Genomic DNA, 26,844 nt, shown 5'->3' with positions numbered 1-26,844 from the left:
CGTAACTCATGATTAGGGCTAAACACCTCTTGTTTAAATAGAGGTTTAGCCTAAAAGACAAATTACAAGGTCCCTCATTATTTGTAAAATTCTAAAGAACCATCTTTTAAGAATAAATAAATAACTTTAAGGATAAAACACTTGAAAATAACTAATAGTCGACTAGTCTTAACAGTCTCAACAATATGTCTATGTTTTATTTCAGCTAGTCCATTTTGTTGATGAGTAAATGGGCGAGATTTTTTATAAATAATCTCATTTAGATCAAGAAATTTTTTGAATTCTTTTGATACAAATTCCCCCCGGAGTCGAATCTAAAAATTTTAATGTTGGTTTTGAATTGAGTCTTTACATAGTAATGAAATCTTTTAAAGGAATTAAATACTTCTGATTTTTGCTTAAGGAAAAAGATCCAAGAATGTCTACTATAGTCATCCACAAACAGAACATAGTATGATACCCCGCCTTTGGATATAACTGGAGCCGGTCCCCATACGTTCGAATGTACTAACTCAAATGGATTTTTGGATATAAAGTGTTTTTGCTCAAAAGGTAAAGTCTTCATTTTGCCAAGAATGCAATCTTCACGAACCAAATCATTTTCTTTATAACTAGTAAGAAATGGAAACAATTATAATTTGGACACACTAGGATGTCATAATCTTTTGTGTCAATTTTATATATCTTTCTTTTCCATAAAATTACAAAAAGATTGTTTTGATAACTCAAGATTGTCCATCGCATAGAGATCTCTTCTTCTATGGCCTTGCCCAATTGGCTTTCTGGACTGGAGATCCTGTATTAAACAATCATTAGATGAAAATAATATTTTGCAACCATGATCTGCAATTTGTGAAATGGATAAAAGATTCAAATTTAATTTTGGCACAACTCTAATATTTGGTACATGAAAATTTAGTTGTTTTTTAAAAATCCCAAGACTTTTGATTTTTAAGGATGTTTCATCGACGGTTGAAACATACGAATTATTTAGGTTAGAATGACATAAGGATAATATGGATTCATTTGGAGTCATGTGAAAAGAAGCACCAGAATCTAAGATCCAAGAAGTCTTACCAGGGTCACCATTTGTGGATACGGCCGCCCCCGAGAAGAAAGAGGCTTGAGTTTTGAACATTGGTTGTAGCGCCTCCATTAGTTGAGCCAAGGATAGTGAGTCGATGCATTTGGAGTTGTCTACATCACTTCTTTCAACGGAAGCAACTCTCTTATCATCTCGGTGATCTTTTTTTTTTCTTTTTGGACAAAAGGGTTTGATGTGTCCTGGTTCATAACAATAGTAGCATATGATTTTACCACTGTTTTTGTACTCATGATCACTCCTTTTGTCACTCATTTCATATTTGTTGGGGTTTCTCCCATTCTTATTCTTTAAAAAATGAAGAGGTTTGTAAATCCTAATGTAATTACCGGGCTTTGACATAGCAAGCACGATTTCTTCATCATTTGAGATGGATGACTTCTTTAATCTATTTTCTTCCATAATCAATGCCTCAAGAGTTTCGACTATGGATGGCACACCTCCTCTACGAAGGAGAGCCGACTTAGTTCCCTCAAATTTGAGCCTAAGCCCATTCACAAATTTGTAGAAATGCTATGTTTTAATTTGGTTTTTACGGAGCTCTACATCTTGAGGACAATGCCATTTTGGCTCAAGAAGAGCCAATTCATCCCAAAGGAGAGAGAGTGCATTGTAATATTCTCTAATACTCATCTCCTTGAATCATGGTTCTCACCTTATTTTGAGCATTGCATATGTAGGCGATATCTTTAAGACTATACATGTCTTTAAGATATTTTTATGCATCACTAGTGAAATCAAATTTCGCTAAGCTAAAACATTTATGAATATCCACACTATTGATGAGTCATCTATTTATCTTAGAATGACCCATCCTCCATTCTTTCTATTTTTTTTCATAATCGAAAACGGCTTTAGCCATTTCCTGTCCTTGAAGGGCAACTTCCTTCCCTTTCTCAATTTTAGTAAGAATGAGTTTAGGTTCATTTTCGGACCCGTCCACCAAACCCCATAATCCCTTTTCCCATATTTTGTGTTTTATTATAGATGTCAGCATCACATAGTTTGTATCATTTAAGCGTACGGGAATGGAGACTATTACTTTCCTTTCATTCTCCATTCTTTTACAATGAAAAAGAAAAGAGATAAAGAAAGAGAAAAAGAGAAGAGGAGGAAGAGGAAATGAATGTAATACACAATTGTTTGAGAGATGGTGCACTTCCCGATGCAACAATCCACGAATTGTTGTACTCGCCAAGCTCACAATCCTCTTCTTAATGTTATCACGATCTCCCTCTTGAAAGATTGCTTTTGGAGCACCAAAGCTTTGATACCATGTAATGAAATGAGTTAAACCCAAGGTTGTCAAACTAGAAAGCGGAAGCAGGAAACGATACGGAAAGTGAAAGCGAGAAGCGAGGCATTTTAAAATTTATACGAAGCGGAAAGCGAAGTTTCAATTTAAAATTGAAATTTGAATAAAAAATGAAGCAATATGGAATCAAACAAGAAACAAATAAAAACTAAAATAAAATTGATCATTCTTATATTTCATGATTTTTCTATAAAAGAATTAAATTTTTGTTAAAATCTAACAATGATGGTTATCAATTTAAAGTACATGGAAAGTGAGTGAAAGCGTGAGAGAAAATACATGAAAAAGATGAAAAGAAAGGTGAGAAAAGTATATAGAAGAAGCTAAAGGGAATCGAGCTTCCCATGAAGTTTCGGAAGCGAGGAGTATCGCGCTTTCGAAGCGAGTTTCCGGGAAGCGAGCTTCCCACCTACCTAAGAAGCTTCCGGTAACTCTGTTTAAACCAGGGTTACCGGAAGCGCCTAGCTAAAAGGGGAAGCGCGCTTCCCCGAAGCGCGCTTCGGAAGCGCGGAACGTCGCGCTTCCGAAGCGTGGGGGGAAGCGTCCCCCTTTTTTGGGAAGCGCGCTTCCCTTTAATGGGGGACGTGTTTCCCTTTAATGGGGGACGCGCTTCCCTTTAATGGGAAGCGCGCTTCCCATCACGCTTCCCCCTCGCTTCCCCCACGCTTCCCCCTCGCTTCCCTTGTTTTTTCCAATTTTTTTGTACTTTTTGTTTTTTATTTTTATTTTTTTCGCTTCCCCCTCGCTTCCGAGACGCTTCCTAGGTCGCTTTCGAGACGCTTCCTAGGTCGCTTCAGAGACACTTCCCGAATCGCTCCTAAGTGGTCCCACGCTTCCCCGCTTCCTAAAATTTTGAAAGTGCCTCGCTTCCCGCTCCCGCTTCCCGTATCGCTTCCCGCTCCCGCTTCCTCAACTGGCAACCATGGTTTAAACCCAAGCACGTCGCTTATGGACAAAAAAGAACACACTTCAATCAAGTAGAATACTTGATTGAATGATACAAACCACCCACACAAGGGTCAAAATATAAATATTATTGAGTGGAAAAACTCTCCAAGAGATAAGGATTACAATGGCCTTCAAGGCCTTTTTATAAAGTAAATGAGCCAAGAGGGGGCAGCTCCAACAGCTAGTTGGAGCTGTCCCATCACTGAAAAAACTGAAATTTCAGCTGAAATGCAGAAAATAAAAAAAATAATAATAAAGGTTAGTAAGCCCCTAATGTGCTGACGCCTATTACAGGAAATGACTGAAATACCCCTGATGGGTATTTCGGTTTACACAAAGATATACATGCTGATATATATATATATATATATATATATATATATATATATATATATATATATATATATATATATATATCAGCATGTATATATATATATATATATATTAACAGTCTCATCCCTATAGGGCTAGCCTGACCTGACTAAATTTTAGTCAAGCTGGATTTGTTCACTTACACGAGAACATTAGAGAAGACTTGACTGTTTAACAAGAAAGTCATTGGCTGGGATATCTTTGCCAATCAAATTATTAACTAGAAAACTAACACCGCTCCACCATATTTGCAGTAGGGGTGTCAATGGGTCGTGTTTGGTCCGGACCCAACCCGTACCAAATCCTATGGGTTCAAGGTTTGGTGATAAAGAAGAAGGAGGTCCAACTAGAATCCAGGTCGGACTCAAAGGGTCCGATTAATATATGGAGCCAGGTATAGTTTGTGAAATTTCAGACCAGACCCAGGTTTCAATTAAGATCCGCAATTTTTCAATATAAAAAAGATAAGAAATGTTATTTTACCGGGTATGGTACAGGTCCGGTTCATGTAATTCTTAAAGGACCCAGGTATGGTTTTTCTTATGGTGGGTTCGACTGGACCCGAAACAGAACCCGATACCAACACCTAAAATCAGATCTGGGTTTGGTCGCACTTGGATTCGCACCAGATCCGACCCGTTGACACCCCTAATTTGTAGGACCTTTTCATAAGAAAAGGCGTAAGTACATTCATGTAAAACACAAAATCAAGTATATAAAATGAGAAAGATGGAGGAAACAGAACAAATTCAACAAAAGATAGACCCCAAAACGGTAAAATAATAAGAGCAATGCATCAACTTTTTCCTAAACCATTTCAGCAGAGATTGGATCAGACTTGCTAATACATTACAAAGGCATAGCAATATCTATACATGAAAAAATGTGAACCAGGGGTAACCTATTTTCCATGTGGAAAGTGCAGATAACTAATTATCTCTACTGGCATGATAACTGCAGGCATCTTTAAATGCTATACAACAGGAAGCAGATACAGACATAAGGCAACAACCAGTATAAGAAGTATATGAACTGGAAAAACAGAAGCCAGAATCATGCATTTATTGTGCAGTAAGTCAAGAAGGTGAAATTCCACATAATGCTTTGTATGCATCGTTATCCAAAGCTCCAAACTCAAAAGGTCCTGAAGATGCCAAGGGCAGGAGAAGACCTGGTACACCCCACAGTATCTTGTATGTTGGTCTTAAGTTCACTTCATCAAATTCCACACATGCATTCTCAAATCTGTGATTACTGAAGAAAAGCAAAGTGTGTCATTAGCAATTACTTCCCTTCAGTGAAGTGAACAGCTGTAACATAAAAAAATAATGCACTGTAGGAAAGCACACTAAAATGAAAACATGCCCACTGTACTGTCCCATAAAGTCAGACATAATTTCTTTCTAGTTTCTTTATGTCCGTTATGACAGGACAAGGAAAGGCATCAGAACATGATCCTATTATCAACAGAGAAAATATGAGTTAATCACTTTTTTTGCTTCTAGCAAGCTTTTCTTCCACATGTTTATGACAGCTGATCCGCACTTCATGGGTATTTGACACTAGCAAGGATTGCTGCATATCCAACAGCATTTTTGGCCAACAGACTCCAAATGGTGCCTGTGTCCCGCTAATTGATCTAACATACGCATTTGGCAAACAATGTGCAATTATAATTACAAAACAGACATAAGCCTAGATAACTACCTAACAAAATTAATGTGGGACAAAGTCATACACTGTTCATCTAAGAAATTTTAGCAGCAAACCCTGATGGAATTTACTTCATGCATTTGGTACAATTTTAGAAGCAACTAATCTATGGATGAGTTGATGATTGATTTTAATTTACATATGATTTTTTTATGATAAATTTTACTTTACTAATATGGCATATGAATCACTCTTTACGAGATCCAATAGTGTACAACGCATGCATCAGGGTTTTGTATGTGCAACCATGTATGGTACTAAACATATACTGCCTAAAACACCAATTATATATGGTTTGTGTCATCCTAAACTCAAAAGAAGAGAAAGCTACTTCTCAAGGAAATGTTCAGGCACTTTTATCATGAGCACAGGACTATCATCATCATCAAGCCTTATCCCAACTACAGGGTTGGCAAAAAGTACAAGCATTATACAACGCATTAAGCCCTTGCAAGGAAGTTATTCTGAAGAAAACAAAGCAGAAGCCAAAAATGACCAATCATAGGTTGGTGTTTGGAGGTTTGACTTGCTTCAGTAGTGTATTATGTAGGCATTCAACTCATGTAGCAAAGCAATGAGATACTTCTGAGATTAAAATAAGGATATGATACCCATGGCCCACGAAAAAGAACATTATAAACACCTCATAAGTGCAAGATGAGAAGTTAACAATCCATGACTAATTAGCCATTCATGCTTCCTAAAAAAATTCCTGATACAGATGGAAACCTAGCAAGTAGTGTAAAACCCGGGTTTTTTTTTAAAAAAGAAAAAGAGTATTTTTTTTAACACTCGGACCCGGGTCGGACTCGGCCCAGATCCGTAACCCGATAGGGTTTTCTTTTTAAAATAAACAAAAGGGGGAAGCGTGTAACCGTCTACCCCGTTTTCACCCTTTAAAGCAACGCCGAGGGAGAGGAGGCCCTCACGAGCAGCCTCTCCTTCCCCTCTCTCGTTTTTCCTCCCTGGTTGCAGCAGCCAACAACGCCGGCCTATCCAGGTATGCCTTCGTTCTTCTCCCTCTCTTCTCTCCACCTCTCTGTCTTTGTGTTCGCCGGGAGGACGACAGGAGGACGGAGGCCCCTGTCGTGTCTCCCCCTTTTTCTTTCCCCTTTTTGGGGCTTGCCGAGGGACGGCAGGTGATCGGTGACGCCCTTGCCACCCCCACCCCCTATGCTCGTCAAGGAATCGGCATGTGGTCGGCGGCGCCTCTGCTGCTCTTGCCACCTCTACCGTGGGGCTCTGTCGAGGGTCGGCAGGGGGCCGGAGTCCCCTGCCGCCCCTTCTCCCTTGTTCTGGCCAACAGGCAGGGGTGATGCCCCTACCTGATCCCTCTTTTCGAGGAGACCAACGGGGCTCCACATGGTTGGTAGGCGCTGTCAGTGCAAGTCTCCTTGTAGTGGGATGTTGCATGTTCAAAACTCAAAGAAAGGGTTGGCGTAGTGGGGTTGGGCCTTGGCTGCTAGGCATGCTCGATCCCCATGGGTGTCGCCCCTCTGCGCAAGCCGATGTGTAGCATAGGCCCAAAGGGACTTGGCGCAGTGGGATGGGGTTTACGCTGCTAGGCAGGCGGTCTACGTTCAAATCTCATGGGCACCCCTTAGACCGAAGTGTGGGGATGCCTTGGGGCTAGGGGATAAGCCTGCATACGTTGTGAAGAAGCGACCTTAGGCACGGGCAGCGGACATAGGTCCGTGTTCTGGGAAGTTGTCCTCCCTTGTTCCTTTCGTTAAATCTTTTCCCTGTTGTGACCTCTTTCCTATGTTCGGCAGACAATCAGACGACGCTTGATTGAGTCGTTCCTCGCCATCGGCATCCCTGAGCTTTTCCCTTCAAACGTCGGTTCTAAGGTACGGGTACCTCTTTGTGAATCGGTTGAGGAATAGAGTGGAGATGGATTCCATGCATCTTTTTTATGGAAATCCATGGTGGAATAGTGGATCCATGATTTTTACTATTGCATATATGTATTTTCGGTGTTTTTCATTGTTTCTCAAGAAAAATAATTTATATATGACCATCGAGATTTTGTGGGTGACGGCTGACAGACCAACCGAACCCGGTTCAGTTGACCTGTCAAGCCATACCCATGACAATAGGCCCAGCCGAGCGATCGGCTGGGCATGTCTAAAAGATTTTGGTTGGTTGATAAATCCAGTTTGTACTGTATCACAATGTTTAAAATCAAGTGGCTAAGTGTTACACTCAGTTAACAAGATTTGAAGTTACAGAGAGTTAATCTTTCTCAAGAATGTTACATACCGCAAGTTTGATAGATGTTAGGATGGTTGAATCATTTGCTTGTATGGATAAGGGCACCAAGTTGTTAGCTACAATGGGCACTATTACGTATCTGACATTATAGACTCATCCAGACTTAGCTTATGCATTTGTTTTATCTGATTGAAGATATAAAACTGATCTTAGGGGTCAGCACTGATGGTAATTAATTGCATCCCTGGCATGTGGAAGAAACAAAGAGTAATTACCCCATTGAATACCCAGTGGCTGGCAGGGCCATAGCAGGCCCAACCAACTCAGTCGGCTGGGTGCTGGGCGAGTTTTAGCAGGGCAGAGGCAGGCCCAGTCGGCTGGGTGCGGGCCCGTGAAATAGTTAATACAAAAAAAAGATGGTAGCTTGTATACAGCTATGCAAACCAGAATTTTTGCAAGTGTTGGCTGTTTGTGTACACATATAACTACGCTTGTGTATGTGTTGATAGGGCCAGCCGACAAGGTTGGCTGGACTGTTTCGTCGAATCAACCCACAAGTTGTCCGGTCTGGGGTTGACATACCCGACTAGCAGCCCAGACATATATTGAATTATATGTTTTGACAGTAGAAAATGTGAATTTTAATATATGCAGACTTTTATTGTAACGAGCATTCTTGTGGTTATGCAATAATACATGTGAAATTGTGTTGTCATGTGTTTGCTAGATTATTAATGTCTTATGTAACATGAACATGCGCATTTGGTGGGTTTATGTATATTCATGTGCACCCGCACCCAAGGGAGTATGCATTGGCACGGAGACACATATTTATGCAAGAAATACACATAACAAGGATGCATATGATTTGGAAAATTTCATGCTTATGAATAGCCTTGTTTTGCATGAGTGCACGTGCATTTGGGCGCATGAGTTTGGTGTTATAAATAACACATTACCTTGGCTTTTGAGACGTGATTCATCGATGGCCTAAATGAACCATCACTGGCCTGGAGAGCCGTGGGCTGAGTTGCTTTTTCTTATATACTTAATTGCATCACTTGAATCACACTTGGTGGTACTGCACTCTACTACACTGTTCTTGTTTTCCTCACGGGCCGGAGTCCCGTAAGAGTCCTCTCAGGGGTGGATGCGAGCTTTTGCTTTTACTTATGCATCTGGTATTGCAAATGTCAATAAATGGTTGTTAATAAATGATAATAATTAAGAACAATATAATATACGTTCTGGGATCTCCCATCTGAAGAATGAAGATCTTAGAGATCCGGTCTTGGGGAGACTCTGAGGATACAAAAACTCCGTAGGCTTTATTTTTGTCTCTTAAACCCGATATTGAGGTTATTTCTCCTGGCCACGGTTTTAGGAATAGTCCGCCACTTGACTTGGGGGTGGTGTGTTTGACACAGTTGTTTTGGTATACCAAGGAAGTGGCACTTGTGGGCGTACTCGCGTGGGTCTCCAAGACCACGTACAACTTGAGGGAGGGTGTTAAAATATGGTATGCGTTTGGATCTGGATCCAGATCCATACGCACGTTATGTTTTATCTTTTAACACATGCTCAATGTCATTTCATTAATGGCATGTCTGTAATTTTTTTAGCATTTGTATTTTTCCCTATTTATAATGTTTAGGGCTAGGAGGTTGGGTTAACGTGTGCCGCCCCCAGCCATTGTGAATCTCCCTCTTCTCTCTCTCTCTTTTCTTAGTTCTTGCAGTGAAGTTTGAGCCCACAGAGAATCTCATAGTGGGGTGTCCCTTGTGTCTCCGACATTAGATGTAGAGGTTTAATGTTCCGAAGGTAATTCAGTCGAGGGCTGAGTTTGGGACCCAGTAAATAAAATACAACTTGTGTGCTAAGCTACCATGGGAACCAAACTTAACTCCAGAGATTATACCCGTTTAGTGTATCCACGGGCAATGGTAATTAAAAAGAAGAACTTAAAGTTATATGCATTTAATAGGGCATGCATATGGAAAAGGAAAACTTAAATGAAAGATAATAAAAAGATTCATGCATTGCACATACGTCATATATTTTTCTGCTATGCATTAGATCGTGCATATTTTAATTGTTTCCTCCATCATTACATGATGGTGAGTCTGTGATGTTTACTTCTTATTGCATGTTAAAGGTTTGTTACTCGCTACTGCTGCTTTAATGTTTCTGCATGCTTAGCACTTGTAACTGTTGCAAGGAAACTTCCTTAAATGCTATAAATTGTCATATTTGCATTTTCCTTAAATTATTGTATGATATCTTATCTTAACCCTTTGTCTCACATGTTTCAAAAAGAAGTAGATGTACTCAGGATTTCGATTCGGACACCCTACTTTATTGGTTTTTCGCAGGGACAGGTGATCAGTGAAGTTGTCAGCTCCTGAGAGGACACGAGAGCCACGCTTGGTTTTTTACGGCTTCACTTGAGAACAGAGTGGCTCTTCTTTTCGTTCTTTTAGTTTTGGTGTTTCTTTCGGTTCTTTTGTTTCAGTTTGTTGCTACTTTATTTTCTGTTGAGTAGAACATTGTCTCTGAAGTTGGATTTTGATTCATAAATAAGGAGGTTTGCTTTGGTTCTTGTGGATGATAAAAGTAAGTCCCATGGAGTTTGGCTATCCAATTGGAATTGGAACTGTGAGGACACCGGGTCTCTGGGAAGTTTTCCGCAATTATAAAACTCACGTTTTTCGAACAAAAAACAAATATAAATGTTTTTTTGAAAAAAAATCGGAGTCGGGTCGAACCCGGATCCGACTCGGACCCGCTATGGTTATTGGGGGTGAGGGTTTCATTAAACCCTTCTTCCAACCCCCCGGTGAGGGTTTCATTAAACCCTTCTTCCAACCCCCCATGCATCGCACTCCCCCACGCTGCTGCATACCCCCTTCCTCCCTCTGCCAAAAGGCCCAATTTGAGCCCTCCCGTGCTTTTAAAAGCACGTAAGGGTGAAGGGGAAACCCTCATCCCTGGGCCTCCTTCCTCCTCCCCTCTCGCCTCCCTCTCGGCTATGCCCTCTCCGCATGCAACGCCGATCAACGACAGTGTTGCCTCCCTCACGTCCCGCTCGTCGTAGCTGTCATCGTCGACGACCTCCCAGGTACGCCTCCACCTCTCCTCCTCCTTTTTCCTTGCGGTCGTCGACGACCATAGCTGTGGGCGACAGCTCCGACGACCTCCTCCTCGTCGTCTACCTCCTTGTCTCTCCGTGCTAACTTGTTACCCTCCTTGCATCGTCTCTCCCTCTGTGCTCTCTCTGTATTACCAGGAGGCCGGCAGGGGGGCGGCGGCCACCTGCCATGTCTCTCTTTTTCCCTCTGTGTTCGTTGGGAGGCCGGCAGGAGACCGGAGGCCCCTGTTATAACAACCACAAATTTTATACTAAACTTAAAAATTATGTGGATTTGGGCCTAGGATCCGTTATTGGATCCAAAAGAAAAATGCGCATATTAGAGTATTTTAGTAATATTATATACATAAATATCTAAGAATTGTAGATTTTTCAAATCCACGGTTCGGACCCAAGTGGATCCAACCCCTGGGTCCACCGTTGTTCTAGCAACCCGGATCCAAATCAAATTTGGGTCCAGCATCGCGGGTCAGGGGTCGGACCCGGACCCAACCCACTCCCTGTAAAGTTTTAATACAGGGAGGGATAAAAAGGGGAGGGCAACCCGATATGGGTTGCCCGATAAACATAACATGAGAGGGGGGAGAACCCCTCCCCCGATATATCGGGTGTTAGGGTTCAGCTGAACCCTAACACACAAAGAGATGAGGAGTTGGGGGAAAACACCCCGCAGCCGCCGGGAGGGTATGCCTCCCTTCCTTTTCGGGAGGCCACCCACCTACAAAGGAGGGACCCCGAACCCTTCCTTCTCCCTCTCCCGCTGTCCCATTCTTTCTCTCACTCTCTTCGACCTCTCTAAACCTCGAATCACTCTCCGATCTCGGGCTGCAACTCGAGGCCTTGCAGTGAAGAGCCGACCTCGCCGGTGGTGGTGCTGTCCAGGCCGACCGACCCCTCTCGTGGATGCCGCAACACCCTCGCCGGATAATGGTAGGATTTCTGTGATTTTTTTTCAGGTTAATCATGGGTTGGTGGGGTGTGGGTTGTCTAAAACCCAAAACGATTGATTTAAGGGGGGGGTTTGTTGTCGGACAGTCAATAAGATCGGAGATTGGGGGAAACTGGTTTTTTCTTACCGATTGGGTGTTTTGCTTGAAGATGTATCCTTCATTCTCGGATTAGATACTTAAACCGAAATTTAGATGGAAAAATCTATCTCCTTTTTAATCAAAAACCCTAGTTTGAACTAGGTTTTTCTTGACCTTGGTCTGTGGGTTTTTCTTCAATCCTTCCAAGTCTGAAAATGTGCATGACTGTGTCAAATTAGGATCTGATATTGCGTTGAATCATAGCTGCAATCATTTTGGATACTTGAATAATGAATACCGCATGCCTTAAATTAATAGTTTCTTTACGGGTAGCATTAATGTCTTACTACTGTGTGTATGGATATGTGTAGGGTTATTGATTTTACTAATTTAACTTGTGGGAGAACCTAACAAATAGCTGCTTTTGTTTTTGGGTCCAGCCGAGTTATCTTGATCCCACCATGGAGGAATGTTTAGCTGTTGGTTGTTCTTTTTTTGTTGTTTTTGTTCAGCATAATACAACATACTGTATTTAATGAGCTGAAATGTTAAATGATACTTAATTTAATATGGCTGAACAGTGTCTAGTTGGATTTATTGGTTTCTTGTGTAACTCAACATGCTATGCTATACTTAGTACGGTAATTGGCTGAATCGATAGCTATTGTACATGCTGTATTTTAGTGAACTGTAATGTTAAATGATACTTAAATTAATATGGCTGAACATAGTCTAGTTGGATTTATTGGTTTCTTGTGTAACTCAACATGCTATGCTATACTTAGTACGGTAATTGGCTGAACCGATAGCTATTGTACATGTATTTTAGTGAACTGTAATGTTAAATGATACTTAAATTAATATGGCTGAACAGTGTCTAGTTGGATTTATTGGTCTATTGCGTAACCCAACATGCTATGCTATACTTAATTATTCAAAAAAAAAATATACCTTGTAATGATTGGGTGATCTAGTACCTTGAATTTCCTGTGATGTATAACTGAGATAGGTAGAATGGGCTTACAGTTTTATTATTTTCGGCCTGTATTGTGATACACATAAAAAGGTTATGTTTTGGTATGTTGGATTTTAGAATTTCAGTATGCTAGCTGAAAAATACCTAGTTGTCACTTCTCTTGTGCACGAACTTTCTTGTGTTTGTATTACTGAAATAAGCTGAATGGGTTTTACAGTCTTTGTTATTAGATTCCACATAAAACTGCAAGTTCTCTTACATTCCAATTTCTACCTTAGAGTAGCAGTTGTACACCAATGATAGTTTGAATTCTTAAGATAATTCCTTGATCTCTTCATGTAGAAAATGAGTAAGACATACCAAAGAAATGTTAGGTATTGACATTGTATATTGCCCGTACTCCGAGTAGGGGAATTTCGTTTCCTTGGAGCATTGTGAATAGAAAGGAAATAATCTAGTGGTAACCTACATGGGTAAATGATTAAGTCGAGGTTATCCCTTTCTACTAGGGGTGGGGTTGTTTGGGAAACCCTGCTCAATGGGCGATACGGGTTAGGTACCTAATGTAGGTACGTGATTTGATTCAATTATATTGGTAAGAAAATTAAATATTAATTTTTGTGCTTGAACGGTTTAAAGGCACCGGAGCACTCTGAGTGAGTTTATGAAAATAATATGGAAAATGATGAGGTTGATTCATACACTTGGGTAAAATGACTAAGGTTGGGAATCTACTACAGTGATAGTATCGGGGTTTAGGAAAATGCCCCTACACCCTGAAGGGTTAACTAAATGAAAAGATTTACTCACTCAGATTCAGGTTTACCTTGGAGAGGGTAAGTGGTACAAAACTCCGGGGACATAATTTTTGGTTTCGAGCTAAAGTGACTCGTTGGTCCCCAGTCCTCGAAGTTGGGGGACCCAGACTACCAATTGGTCCTAGGTGGTAGTTCTTTGTTCTTCTGCAGAAGTTAGGGATGCATCCTTTTTGGTTTTGGCCTTTGGGAGGTTCTCTCGGTCACTGACCGCTCCCTTGGGATTTCAGTAACAGTTAGAATGTTCGGGTTAATAAAACAACCTTGAATAATATACCCCCGAACGTTCTCTCCTGTGATGGTTGCCTTGGCCCGTGTGTACCCGCGGGATAAGAAAAGATAAACATCAACTAGAACAGTTAGGTATCACTGTGTTGGAGTCATTAAAGAGACATTTGCATACTCTTTCATCATGCTTTATACTCGGTGCTTATGATGAAACGTCATCCTAAACCGTGCATATATTAGTTAATTGAATTCATATTAGGGATGTTATATAGATGTTTTTCATGTTAGTGTAAGTTCTGCTTTAATTGCTTAATTGTTGTAGTTGCATAAAATGCTTTTTGTGCTTAAGTATAATTGTTACATGATCTACCTTTCTAATTAGATATATGTCTGTTATTGCTGTTGCATCGAATTCCTTATGTGTTTATGTTTAGACTGAAATTCAAACATGACACCCACATCACACACCTGTCACATGATCTACTTGTAAGAATAATTACAGTTTTCCTACTTAGACGTGGTAGTCTAATTCCTATAACTTTTATCATTTTCAGGCACAGAGTAACTCTATGAGCAATGCGGGATGAGGCGCTGACCAAGACTTGATCTATTTGTTCCCTGGCGATCTTACTTTCTTTCAGTTTGGAAATTTTAGTTTGAGATTCATAATGTGAAAAACTCTGATGTTGGATTATATTATGATTGAAATAAAAATAAGTGGTGTGCTTTGCTTTTACCTTCTTGTATCGTTCTGAAATGCTTAACCCTGGAATCATTGGTGGTTTCCGCTTCAAAAAAAAATCCTTCAAATTTAGGGTTAAAATTTCGGGGCGTTACACCTATCGTGCCTTCCCCCTTTCCCCTTTTTTTATTTGGGGCTTGCCAAGGGTCGGCAGGCGGCTGGCGGCACCCCTGCCGCCCTTGCCACCTTTCCTGTAACCGTCAGGGGGGCGGTAGGTGGTCGATGTCCTTCCCCTGCCAACCTTTTCCCCTCTGTCCCGGCCAACAGGCGGGTCCGGGCTCGCCTAGTGACCGAACCCACACACGCAGCCTCCATGTTCTCATCTCTTCCTTTCTTTTAGTCTTTTCCTTCTTGTGATTTTCTTCATATGTTCAGCAGACACCCCAACGACCCCCGCTTGAGCCGTTCCTCGCCATCAGCATCCCTGTGCTTTTCCCTTCAAGTATCAGACTCTAAGGTACGGGTTCTTTCTTTTGAATCATGTGAGAAATCGAATACCGATTTGATTTTCATGCAATATCAAATCCATGGTTAAAGAGTGATTCTATGTGTTCACTCTAAATTACATGGATGAGGATTCATAGATCCTCTTTTATATGGGTGTTTTCGATTCTTTACACATAAAAATTCGGTGTATGGGGTTTTTATACAAAAACGGACTCATATTGGGTTATGATCGAGATTTATTTCTGTTTGTTATGTTCAAGATTTATGCTTGTATATATATACCTTAATCTACGTTTTTTGTTCTTGAATTGGGTTCATGCTGGATATAGTTTGAATGACTTGATGGATGTTTATAAAACTGATTTTTTTAGGCACAGTTAAGATCAATGCTTAGGTGATGATTAGGTTTGCAAAATTGTTTTCAAGTTCATTGACTCAGCAAATTGCATATGGCTATATACAGATTCTCATATGAAAAGTGTTCATGTTATCCCCCGGTTTACATGTGTTAAAGATTTAGTTTTTCTTTCTACGGATGTGAATGTATGGACACGTGCATGTATTGAAAACATGGATCATGAAAGTTTATTGTTATTGCACTTGCATGCTTATATACTTGTATGCATGTTTTGCTAGAGGTGAATCAAGGAAAGAATGATATTTCTCTTGTGCTTAGAATCGACATGTTATGCATGATTAAGACATTAGTGCAAGGTTGCTTGCATATGCATTTGCATACATAGAATTGATGTATTTTGGCACGTACCTCATGGCGTGCGTGTTCACATATTTTAATTTGAACTGGTTCATGAATAAAAGTATGCATTTGACTTGAGTATGCATCTGAATTGAACAAAAACATGCTTATTAATATTTTGTGCCTTACACATGATATATGTTTGCATTTCTGAATGTGCATATAAATTTTCAGAAGGTGTGGTGTGCATGTATTTTTGGTTCTCAAGACATGTCAAGATTTGAAATTATTTATATGCTTTGACTTGATGTGACGTGCTTAAGCATCATACTATATGAAGTTTGTTTCAAATGCATGTGCATACATGCAGTGATGTGTGTTTCACATGTACATAAATGCATCAGTGGTTCACTTGTCCCAATTGAGATGATTCATGAGTGAAAGCATGTATGTAGAATGATTTCGTAAAAACACATGCACATGAATGGTGAACACATGCATATGAATGTGACATCATGCACATGGTTAAATTGACATATATAAATATGCATTTGGAAGCGTGTTAACCTCATTGCATACATTCCAGGTTGTTATGGTTTTTGCGTATGATGCATCGATGGTCTAAATGAATCATCACAGGCCTGGAGAGCCTTGAACTTTGGTTGTTCCTTCTTTAATTGTTTAAATGCATCGCAAAAATCACATTTATATCATGGTTTTAATTGCGTTGTGCTATGTGTTTCCACAGGCGGAAGTCCCGTGATGGTTCTCGCACAGGTAGATGCGAGCTTTTGCTTTTACTTTTGCATACTGAATTGCAAAACTCAAATAATGGCTTTTAATAAGAGATAATACTTAAGAACAATGTAATTTACATTCTGAGATTTTCCATCGAAAGAATGGGGATCTTAGAGGTCCGGTCTTGGGGAGACTGTGAGGATACAAAAACTTTGTGGGCTTTATTTTATCCCCTGAACCCGATATTGAGGTCCATTCTCCTGGCCACGAGTTTAGAGAGAGTCTGTCACTTGACCTGGGAGTGGTATGTTTTGACACAGCTATTATTTTGGTACCAAAAAAATGGCACTTATGGGCGTGGGATGTCTGTAAAACCTGTGTAAAAAAAAATGCGGATTCGAACCACTTGACAGGGTCCGGATCCGAGAGAGAGAGGTCAGGTCGGGTCCGACCCAGTCTCTAGAACCTTCGCCCGAGCCTTTAAAAGGCTCAGGCAAGGTCGTGCGAGGGGCAACCTCTCTCTCTCTCTCTCTCTCTCTCTCTCTCTCTCTCTCTCTCTCTCTCTCTCTCTCTCTCGTTCGCCTCCGCCCGACGTCATCCTCCTTCGTCCGGCGCCAACGGCCCTAACCTCTGGTGACTTCCCGGTAAAGGTCTCTCTCTCCCTCGTCTTCCAATCTTCCGGCAAGGGGGAACAGTCCCCCTCTGCCTGCGGCTCCGACAGAGGGCGTACCCCTGCCTTGGGGTTTTCCGGCAAGGGAAGGGGGCAGACCCCCCTTTCCCTCTGTTTGGTGGCAGAGGGACGATGTCCCCCTTCCCTGTCTGCTTTCGGTAGGGGGGAGGCCCCCCCCCTGCCCCTTTCTTTCTCGGGCAGGGGGGAACGAAGCCCCCTGCCCTTCATGGCTTTTCGGTAGGGGGCGAAAGGCCCCCTGCACTGGCGTTTTGTCGACAGAGGCGGTGGCCCCCCCTTACCTGGCGTTTCTCTGGCAGGGGGTAGCCCCCTCCCCCCCCCCCCCCCCATGCCTTTTTGTTTCTCCGGCAAGGGGTGGCGCCCCCTGCCTTGCTGGTTTTTCCGACCGGGGGGTAGCGCCCCCTGCCTTGTTGTTTTCTCCGACTGGGGGTGGCACCCCCCCCCCCTTGCCTCGCTTGGTCTTTGGCAGGGGGTCCCCCCCCCACATGCCTTGTGTCTCGCTAGCAGGGGTGCGGCCCCCCTGCCTTACTGCTTCTCTGGCAGGGGGTGCCCCCCTGCCTTGCTTCTTCTCTAGCAGGGGGTGGCCCCCCTGCCTCGATCTGTTTGGTAGGGGGCAAGCCCCCCCTACCCCGTTGGGTTCTGGCAGGGGGTGGCCCCCTGCCTCGATCTGTTTGGTAGGGGGCAAGCCCCCCCTGCCTCGATCTGTTTGGTAGGGGGCAAGCCCCCCCTACCCCGTTGGGTTCTGGCAGGGGGCAGCCCCCCTGCCCCGTTGGGTTCTGGCAGGAAGGTAGCCCCCTGCCCGGTTGGTCTTTCGTAGGGGGCAAGGCAGGGCCCTGCCTTGTCTGTTTCCGGCAGGGGCAGAGCAGAGCCCTGCCCTGTCTGCTCTCGGCAAGGGGAAGGCCCCCTGCCATGTTTTCTTTTTGGCAGGGGCAAGCCCCTGCTTTATTTCGGGATGTTCTCATGTTGACTTAGGCGCCTTTAAGGTTATCTTTATACCGTATTGCATATTGACAATATGGTTTTCTAGGTTGCACCACGGAGTCTTCTCGTGCCACGCGGCTCGAGTCAGTGATCACTTACGCTCGCAGGCGTACTGATCCACGCACCCCTTCTAGGTAGGGGTTTGCATAAAAAAGACTGAAACAATGAACTGTTGAATAGCAAAGGACTTAATAAAGAATTAAGACATATATATAAATATATATATATATATATGTACATCTTTAATTCCAGGACACAGTTTCGCGATCATGGTCCTTTTTCTTTTCTGCACTTTACTTTTCGTTGTCGTCGCGCTATATGTGCCAAGGCTTTACTTTTCGTACTTTCCTTTCTTGCCTTTAATTTCAGGATGTGGTTTCGCGATCCTGGTCCTTTTCCCTTTCTGCACTTTACTTTTCGTTATCGTCGCGCTATATGTGCCAAGGCTTTCCTTTTCGCACTTTCCTTTCTTGCCTTTTACTTCCAAGACGTGGTTTCACGATCCTGGCCCCTGTTGGTTCCATTCGTTGTTGCATCTGCTATTTCTTTCATATATATATATATATATATATATATATATATATATATATATATATATATATATATATATATATATATATATATATATATATATATAACAAATGTCACTCTTCTTTTTGTTGCAGTAGTTTCAACCACTACCGTGGTTGATAGGGTTGACAACGGAACTTAGCCAAGCGTAAGAGCGCAAGTATCAACGTTCGAACTCCGCAGTGAGTTACGAAATGAGATACTGGTTTTTTCTAACTCGAGAAAAGAGCATCATTGCATGTAGGGCTGCTATTTCTTGAGTCTTGGGCAAATGATTGGGTTTTGGTACTATTGGAGCGCTAATATGATTGGCGCGGTACAACGAGTACCACGAGGCAGATAAGACCTCGATCGTGCAAGAGCACTTGTTTAAAGATACACATAAATGGCCTCACATACGCCTTCACAGGCAAGATGCTCGTTTGGGTCTAATGGATCAGGGCATGAAGAATGAGGCGGCATTTAAGAAACCCCCATCGCGCTCGATTCGACCTAGCTTCGCCAAGAAAGAGGATGAAGGGTACCAACTCCGATGAACAAACCATTAATGTCTATTTACGAGCAAAAGACTCGTCTTCCCTAGTCATCGGAAGTTAGGGGAAAGTGGCTGCAATAGATAGCCTATACTTCTGCAAAAGTTGGACGCATCCCTACTGAGCCTTTGGGGGCTTGCTATTTTGACCACCGATCGTCTCTTAGGATAAGATTCAGTTAGTCAACCGAGGTATCTCAAAATACATAGAATAATAAACCCTCGGATTGGTCTCGGTTGTTTCGGCTCGTGTTTTAATGACCCCAACTCATACCCTTTGAAAATGCAGAATATTTTTTTTTATAACAGTGCGGAAAACTTCTCAAAGACCCGGGGTCCTCACAGTTCCAATTCCAACTGGATAACCTAAACACCACAAACGAACTGGCAACCATCATCCATAAGAACTAAAACAATTCTTTATTTATGAATAAAAGTAAATTTCAGAGACAATGTTTTATTTAACTGAAAATAAAGCAGCAATTGAAAAAGCAAGAAAGATTGAAATAAAAGAAAGAGCCGCTATGTCCCCTGCTGAAGTTGTCAAGCCCAAGTATGACTCTATCCATTCCCAGTAGCCAATCCAACCTCATTGTTCAGCATTTCCTGAGAAAAACCAACAAAGTAGGGTGTCAGAACCGAAATTCTGAGCAAAACTACTTCTATAGAAACCAGGTGAGACAAAGAACATGGATAAGATGTCATGTAATAATTTGAGTGAGTGCAGATATAAAAATTTGCAGAATTTAAATAACCATACATGTAGCCAGTTACATATGCTAAGCAGAAAGAAACAGTAACGCATGAGCATATACAAGAAATAAGTAATAAGATCTTTCAGCATACTTTTTAGGAAATAAATAACATACCACCCACCATTCTATCATGATTTAAAGAACAATTCAAATATGCATGATCTAATGCATAACAGGAAGATGCATGACTTCTTTTCAATGCATGAGTCCTTTTAATATCTTACCTTTAAGTTTTCTTTTTTTTTCTTTGCATATGCATGCTCTATTAAATGTACGCAACTTTAAGTTCCTCTTTTTAATTACCGTTGCCCGCGGATACACCAAACGGGTATAATCCCTGAGGTTAAGTAGGTTCCCAGGGTAGCTTAGCACACAATTTGTATTTTATTACTGGATTCCAACTTAACCCTCGACCGAATCACCTTCGGAACATTAGACCTCCACATCTAATGTTAGGGACACAAGAGACACCCCACGCCCACAAGTGTCACTTCCTTGATACCAAATAAACTTACAGTTGTGACCAACACACCACTCCCGGGGTAAAGTGGCGGACTCTCCCTAAAACCGTGGCAAGGAGAAGAAACCTCAATATCGGGTTCAGGGGACAAAATTACAGCACACGGAGTTTTTGTATCCTCACAGTCTCCCCAATACCGTATCTCTAAGATCTTCATTCTCCAGATGAAGGATCCCAGAATATATATTACATTGTTCTTTATTATGTTTTTATTTAAATTCAATTCTTTAAGTTTGCAACACCATATGCAAAAGTAAAGCAAAAATGCTCGCATCTACCGCTGCGAGAACAATTACGAGACTTCAGTCCGCAAAGACCACAAGAACATTGTAGTAGTATGCCATACCAACTTATGTGGTGTAAGTGATGCAGTCAAATTATATGTAACGCCCCAAAAATCCAGGACTTGTAACTTTTTAGAAAAGTTTAGAAAGCTTTGAAATCATACAATAATCAGAGTTTAAATAATACTTCAGCGGAAAATGATATTTTTAAAACCACAAGTCAATGGATCTTGAGCACATTACAGCGTAAACTTTCCTTTTTGTCAAATCCCGCACAACCATTGAAGTCAAATGGTTTAGAAACAGAGTTTCAATAATTGAGAATTCGTTTGTTGAAACCAAGAAGAAGCTTACTAAAACAGTTTTATTAACTCACGGTTTAATAAAAGAGAAATTTTGGAATACCCTTCATACCAAATTTACCAACATGTCCTCAGGAGCGAAACGTCAGGGAAAAAGCTCTATCTTTCTCTCCTCACGCCATCGTGCCATCGCAGACTGTATTACCTATCCAAAACCTACCCATAAAATGGGTCAGTTTCACTAAAAACTGGTAGGTGCACAGACATGACAATATTGAACATAATTAAGCAGAATAATTTAATATGTCAAGTAGACAGGCAATTATATAGCAATTTAATTTCAACAGATTCACAGAGCAACTATCATGAACACAATGTTAAAATTATTACAAGCATTTTACTGGCACCAGTAGGCTAACTATTACAAGCAAAGCACTGCACAAGGAAGTTAACTAACAAAATACAATGTTTCATCAACCACACACACAATTCCATAAGTATTGAACCTATTGTACCCTATAACTTTCATACGTGCATAACTGAACACATTGCGATCAGGTTTAACTTATGTTTCGATATTAACTGGCCAAGCGGGTACGCACAAGGCACGACTCTAGAAACAGCCTAGACTGATCCGGGGGTTTATTATGCTATGTATTTTATGATAACCCGGATAGCTGACTGAGTCCGCACCTAAGGGGACGGTCGGTGACCAAGAGAGAAATCCCCAAAGCAGCATAAACAATGGATGCATCCCAAACATGGAGAGCTACCACCTAGGATAATTATGGTAGTCCCATTCCCCTAACTCCGATGACTGGGGAAGCCGAGTCTTTTGCTCGTAACTGCCATTAATGGCCTGTCCATCGAAGTTTTGTACCTTCCTGTCCTCTCTCCTTACAGGAGTCAGCGATTCGAATGAGTACATCAGGGGTAGTTAACTGAAGACCCATTCTACATACTCTAGTCTTTCGACCCACTCGAGTATCTTGCCGGTGAAGGCGAAAACATCACTTATTTAGGTGATCATAACATTTTGTTATTTGCACTCATCGAGGTTGCCACAACCTACTCATCCAATCATCGCAACGTAAGAAGACATACTTGTCAAAAAGTACGGTCGTACATGTCATAAGTACGACTACGATGAAAGGGATATGGTTCCACAAAAGAAACCCCAACAGATATTATCTGCAAAAGAATTAATACAACACAGCCTGGCAAGATAAGTTTTGAATTCACTTCAACAACATTTTTCATATTTCATGATGCAAGGTCATCTCGGATCTCTCGTCCGATCAACAAAGTACTTAACATGTTGTGCATGTCTAAAAGTACGCTATATTGAACAAGGGAGGTCTGTGGTTTCTCAAACGGAATACCCAACACCCAACTTCATAACCATTCAAAGAATATAGGAGTGCTCATTTGGCACGATTAATCCTTAAAAGCTATAATGCCACATTAAGTCATTCACACAAGACACAACACTATCAATCTTACATTCAAAATTTATCTTGGTATCGACATGTGACACTAGATTGATACATAAAGAATGGGTCCTTCAACAGAACCCCACTCATTCATATGCTTATGCCCCTAATCGGGGTTATTCGAATTGAGCCGCAACTTGAATCAAGGTTATAAAACATTTCTCCCAAGTGTGTGGACTTGGGAGGGCCAAACGTGATTTCGCCATCCTGCGAGACTTAAACATACTTTGCAAAAGTTATGCATTTTGAAGAGCACCAGGTTCGCAGAAGGAAACTCGTTTTTAGAGAACTGAAATGTACAAGCACAACTTCTAGTGTTTTGAAAACAAGTGAAATCAGGATGGGCACAAGACTACATTTATGTAGGTACATATTTACCATAAGTGTCAACATATGCAGGTTATAACATGACGACAAACAGCTCTCGGCTTGCGATGCCGCACATCGAGGGAAAAGCACATAAGTAATACACGAGGTACCAAAACCATACATTGACCACTTAGACAGGCAAACACATAAGGTCATAAGTAATACACGAGACACAAAATCGTACCTCACTCAAAGGAAACGTGCAGGCAAAAATGGATGCAAGCAAACAAGGGCATATGTATTTCAAGAAATACGAAACCACACCTCGATCTCATAATCAACTTATGCAAAATAATGATCGAAGAATGAAATTGTACATCGATCCATAGGAACGAACAGGCAAGCATATATGCAAGCAATTAAGGGCATAAGTATTGCAAAAAGTACGAAACCACCTTCAACCACATAAGCAAATATGCAAATTAATACTCAAAGAGTAAAATCATACATCGACTCATAAATATGCAGTCAAGAAAATATGTAACGCAGAAGCAATATAAATCTAAGCATATCTAGCATGGGCATCTTAATTGTTTCAACTTAAATACGTTCATCAATTGCCCTTTTGTGCGACTTTACCCTACCTTGGGATGTCGTGCAACTGCGTACGCCTACGCGTGAGGATAATATGAGGGTTGAGCCGCAGAGCACGATCGAGACCTGTTGCGTAAATCTGCAAGAGTGCGAAACATTTAATTAAGCTAATCTAATTAATGGTGCGATGAGGACATGGGTAGGTTTAGGCGACAGGGACGAGCCACTGCCGAAAACAGCAAGGCGGCAGGGGCCCTCGGCTCCTTCCGACAGAACAATAAAATAGCAGGGGCTTCGGCCCCTGCCTGACGAGGAAGCGAAGGGCAGGGGCCTCTGCCCCTGCCAAACAAGGTCACGCATGGCAGGGGCATCGGCCCCTACCTGACAAAACAGCTGACAGGGGCCTCGACCCCTGCCTCACGAAGGTAACAAGTGGCAGGGACACTGGTCCCTGCGTGCCAGCTCAGAATGGCAGGGGTTTCGGCCCCTGCCAGACAGAATAATGAAGGGCAGGGGTATCGACCCCTACCCCGCAGAACAGAGAACGGCAGGGGCCTCGGCCCCCTTGCCTGAAGAACATGATATGGCAGGGGCCTCGGCCCCCTTGCCTGAAGAACATGATATGGCAGGGGCCTTGGCCCCTGCCTGACAAAACTAGGGAATCGCAGGGGCCCCAGCCCCTGCCTGACGAATCAAGGGACAGCAAGGGCCTCGGCCCCTGCCTGCAGAACCAAACAAATGGCAGGGGCCTCGACCCCTGCCTGACAAAACCACGGAGCCGCAGGGGTGACAAGCCCCCTGCGTGCCGAGAAACAAGAGGCAGCAGGGGGGATATCCCCTGCCCTCCCAGAAGCCAAGAGGCGGCAGAGGCGAGCCCCTGCCAGCCCAGCAAAACAAAGGGCGACAGGGGCATCGCCCCTGCCAGCCGGAAAACAAGAAACGGCAGGGGTATTGCCCCTGCTCACCGGAGATTGAGAGGAGGCAGGGGGCTAACCCCTGCCAGAGAGAGGGCTCGGGACGGGGGTGACAGGGGGCAACCGACCTCCCGTCGGTTTCCCTATCACCCACAGGGGTGAGGAGGAGAAGGTGGAGGCTGCATACCTGGAAGGAGAGGAGGCGAGGTGGCTGGCGGGCGACGGCGTGCGCAGGGAAGGAGGAGGCGTCGGTCGGGGCTGCCGGCGAGGTTGTCGCCTGCAGGGAACGAGAATGGGGGCGGGGCATCGTTCCTCCCCTCCCGCAATGCTCTTAAAGAGCTCGGGGAGGGGCGACAAAAGGGGAAACCCCGATGGGTTTCCCAATCGGGCCGAAGGCGCGGTGGGGGGGATGCGGCGCACAGGGGGGGTTTTGTTTTAAACAAAACCTCTCCTGCGTCGGGTTATGAAACCCTATCGCAGGCGGGCCCGGGTCGGGTCCGGACCCGACCCGGCCCGGGTCCGAATTTTTTTTTTTTTTTTTTGAAAAAACGTGGGTTTTACATCCTACTCCTCTTAAAAGAATTTCGTCCGCGAAATATTTATTAAAAGATTAACTGCGACAATCTGGTTCTTAGTTAATCGTTGTTAACGAGGATACACAATATGTGTGAGTGATCTGAAACACGTATGCTATTAAAGTAATCAGGATAGCACATAATAAATTCCTGAGACAGGTTCGAAGCCAACAACTCGATCGAACAAAATGTGGGTAAATTGTTAATAATTTATGTCTTCGCAAGAGTTTATACGGAGTCACAAAAAGGGCTTGGCAGAAGACTGTAAGAATGTTTATTCGTCACCTTCTACTAGATTTGATACGAATGAAGAGACACAACAAGACATTGCTCTAGTTTGTTTACGTTCCTTTAACGGAGGTTTCTGTCCTATATCATAATCAGGTTGTCGTTCGTTACCCTTACTAATTCTAACAGACTCTATGTCCGGAAAAGTCTTAATTAATGCTTATACTTCAAGGCCTTACATGGCCAGTTATCCTATCTTCGCTTAAGTTATCATTCGTAGAATGGCCCTAACTTTAGTATAAGACAAAAACATATCCTTGTATCAAGATCTAGAATCAGCAAGGATCCAACTTTCTAATCTAAAACCAATATATAATCATGCTACAACAGAAAGCCAAATTTAAATATTCATAACTGGTTATATCAAATGCTCTCAGAAGAGCATCAAAACACACCATAATTCTCTACGAAATCAAAATCTACAAGTTTCACGCTGGATCACCTGGTCTGGGAAATGTACGACCTCACAAGGAATTACCGCCCTAGAAGGTTTACCTGGTCTTGGACAATATACTTCCTCACAGGAATTTGCCATCTTTGCGGCTACCCGATCTTGGACAGTGTACTTCCTCACAGAGATTCACCACTCTAGTCGGATTACCTGATCTTGATCATACATACCCTTCACAGAAAATCCTTTGCGGACAAGGTCCTCAACAGGTACCGAAATCAATGATACATGCATCAAACAAACGACCACTCACAGGGTCGATAGCCACCAATAAAGGGGCAAAAGTATATATATCATAAATGAGCATCACATCACTTCATATGGCACATACATCAAAAATCACACCTTTCACCAATAAGGTTTCATACTTTCAAAATTTGAGGTCACATGCATTTCAATCATATCATACAAAAGCATATTATCCTATGCATTATATCATTGCCACCAGGAGCATTTCATTATCCAAATCTAACCTCAAAGCATGAGTTCTATACAATGTGATCATGTATATAACAAGGATCCACTAAACCTCCGGATACGTAACTTCTACGTAGTTCGAGTTACGCACACAGAATTCAAATTCTATATGCATCTAAGACATCCAAATCATGGTACCATCATATGCATATATAATTTTACCTCAAAGCACATCGCATTCGACCATATTAGTGTGAAACACACGCACAGATCTACAAGATATTTTAGTCCAATATGATATCCGCCAATCATGCTATACAGGTATGATATATTCTCACAAACAATCATAATGCAACCTTCTACAACACGGCTATGTAGGTGTGATGTATCATAAAAACTAAGTATTTGTAGTCGTGAAGTGTCATTCCTCTAAATAGTCTAACTAATGATTTGTAGGCGTATAAGTCAACCACTTAAAAGTTAATCATTTGTAGGCGTAACAAGTTAACTACCCAAAAACTAATCAGTTGTAGGCGTTACATGTCATTTACCTGCATAAGCATTGTAATCATAAGGGTCTAGGTTGAACAAAATTCATACGTAATTTCATTAATAAACTTTTACTTGACAAGATCCGTACTGGAAAATAAAAAGTCTTACTCGAACTTATTAAAGTGTCTATTCGTCA

The 26,844-nt window shown here is 42.1% G+C and overlaps 1 protein-coding gene across 2 annotated transcripts in view; it reads right to left on the bottom strand.

Annotated features, from left to right (window-relative positions):
* The window catches only part of LOC149840067 (DNA mismatch repair protein MutS, type 2), a 122,242-nt gene that overhangs the window by 24,556 nt on the left and 70,842 nt on the right, over positions 1-26,844 (bottom strand). For both annotated transcript variants that reach the window (XM_090003021.1, XM_090003022.1), the window contains exon 16: positions 4,909-4,991. In XM_090003021.1, the coding sequence (XP_089859147.1) occupies positions 4,909-4,991 (83 nt within the window). The remainder of the gene's footprint in view (positions 1-4,908; positions 4,992-26,844) is intronic.

Source organism: Nuphar pumila, chromosome 4, assembly GCF_984573655.1.
Source record: "Nuphar pumila chromosome 4, dmNupPumi1.hap1.1, whole genome shotgun sequence".
In the NCBI taxonomy this organism is placed as follows: domain Eukaryota; kingdom Viridiplantae; phylum Streptophyta; class Magnoliopsida; order Nymphaeales; family Nymphaeaceae; genus Nuphar; species Nuphar pumila.
Note: the sequence above shows the minus strand (reverse complement) of the source record. Positions and strands in the feature narration are given on the sequence as shown.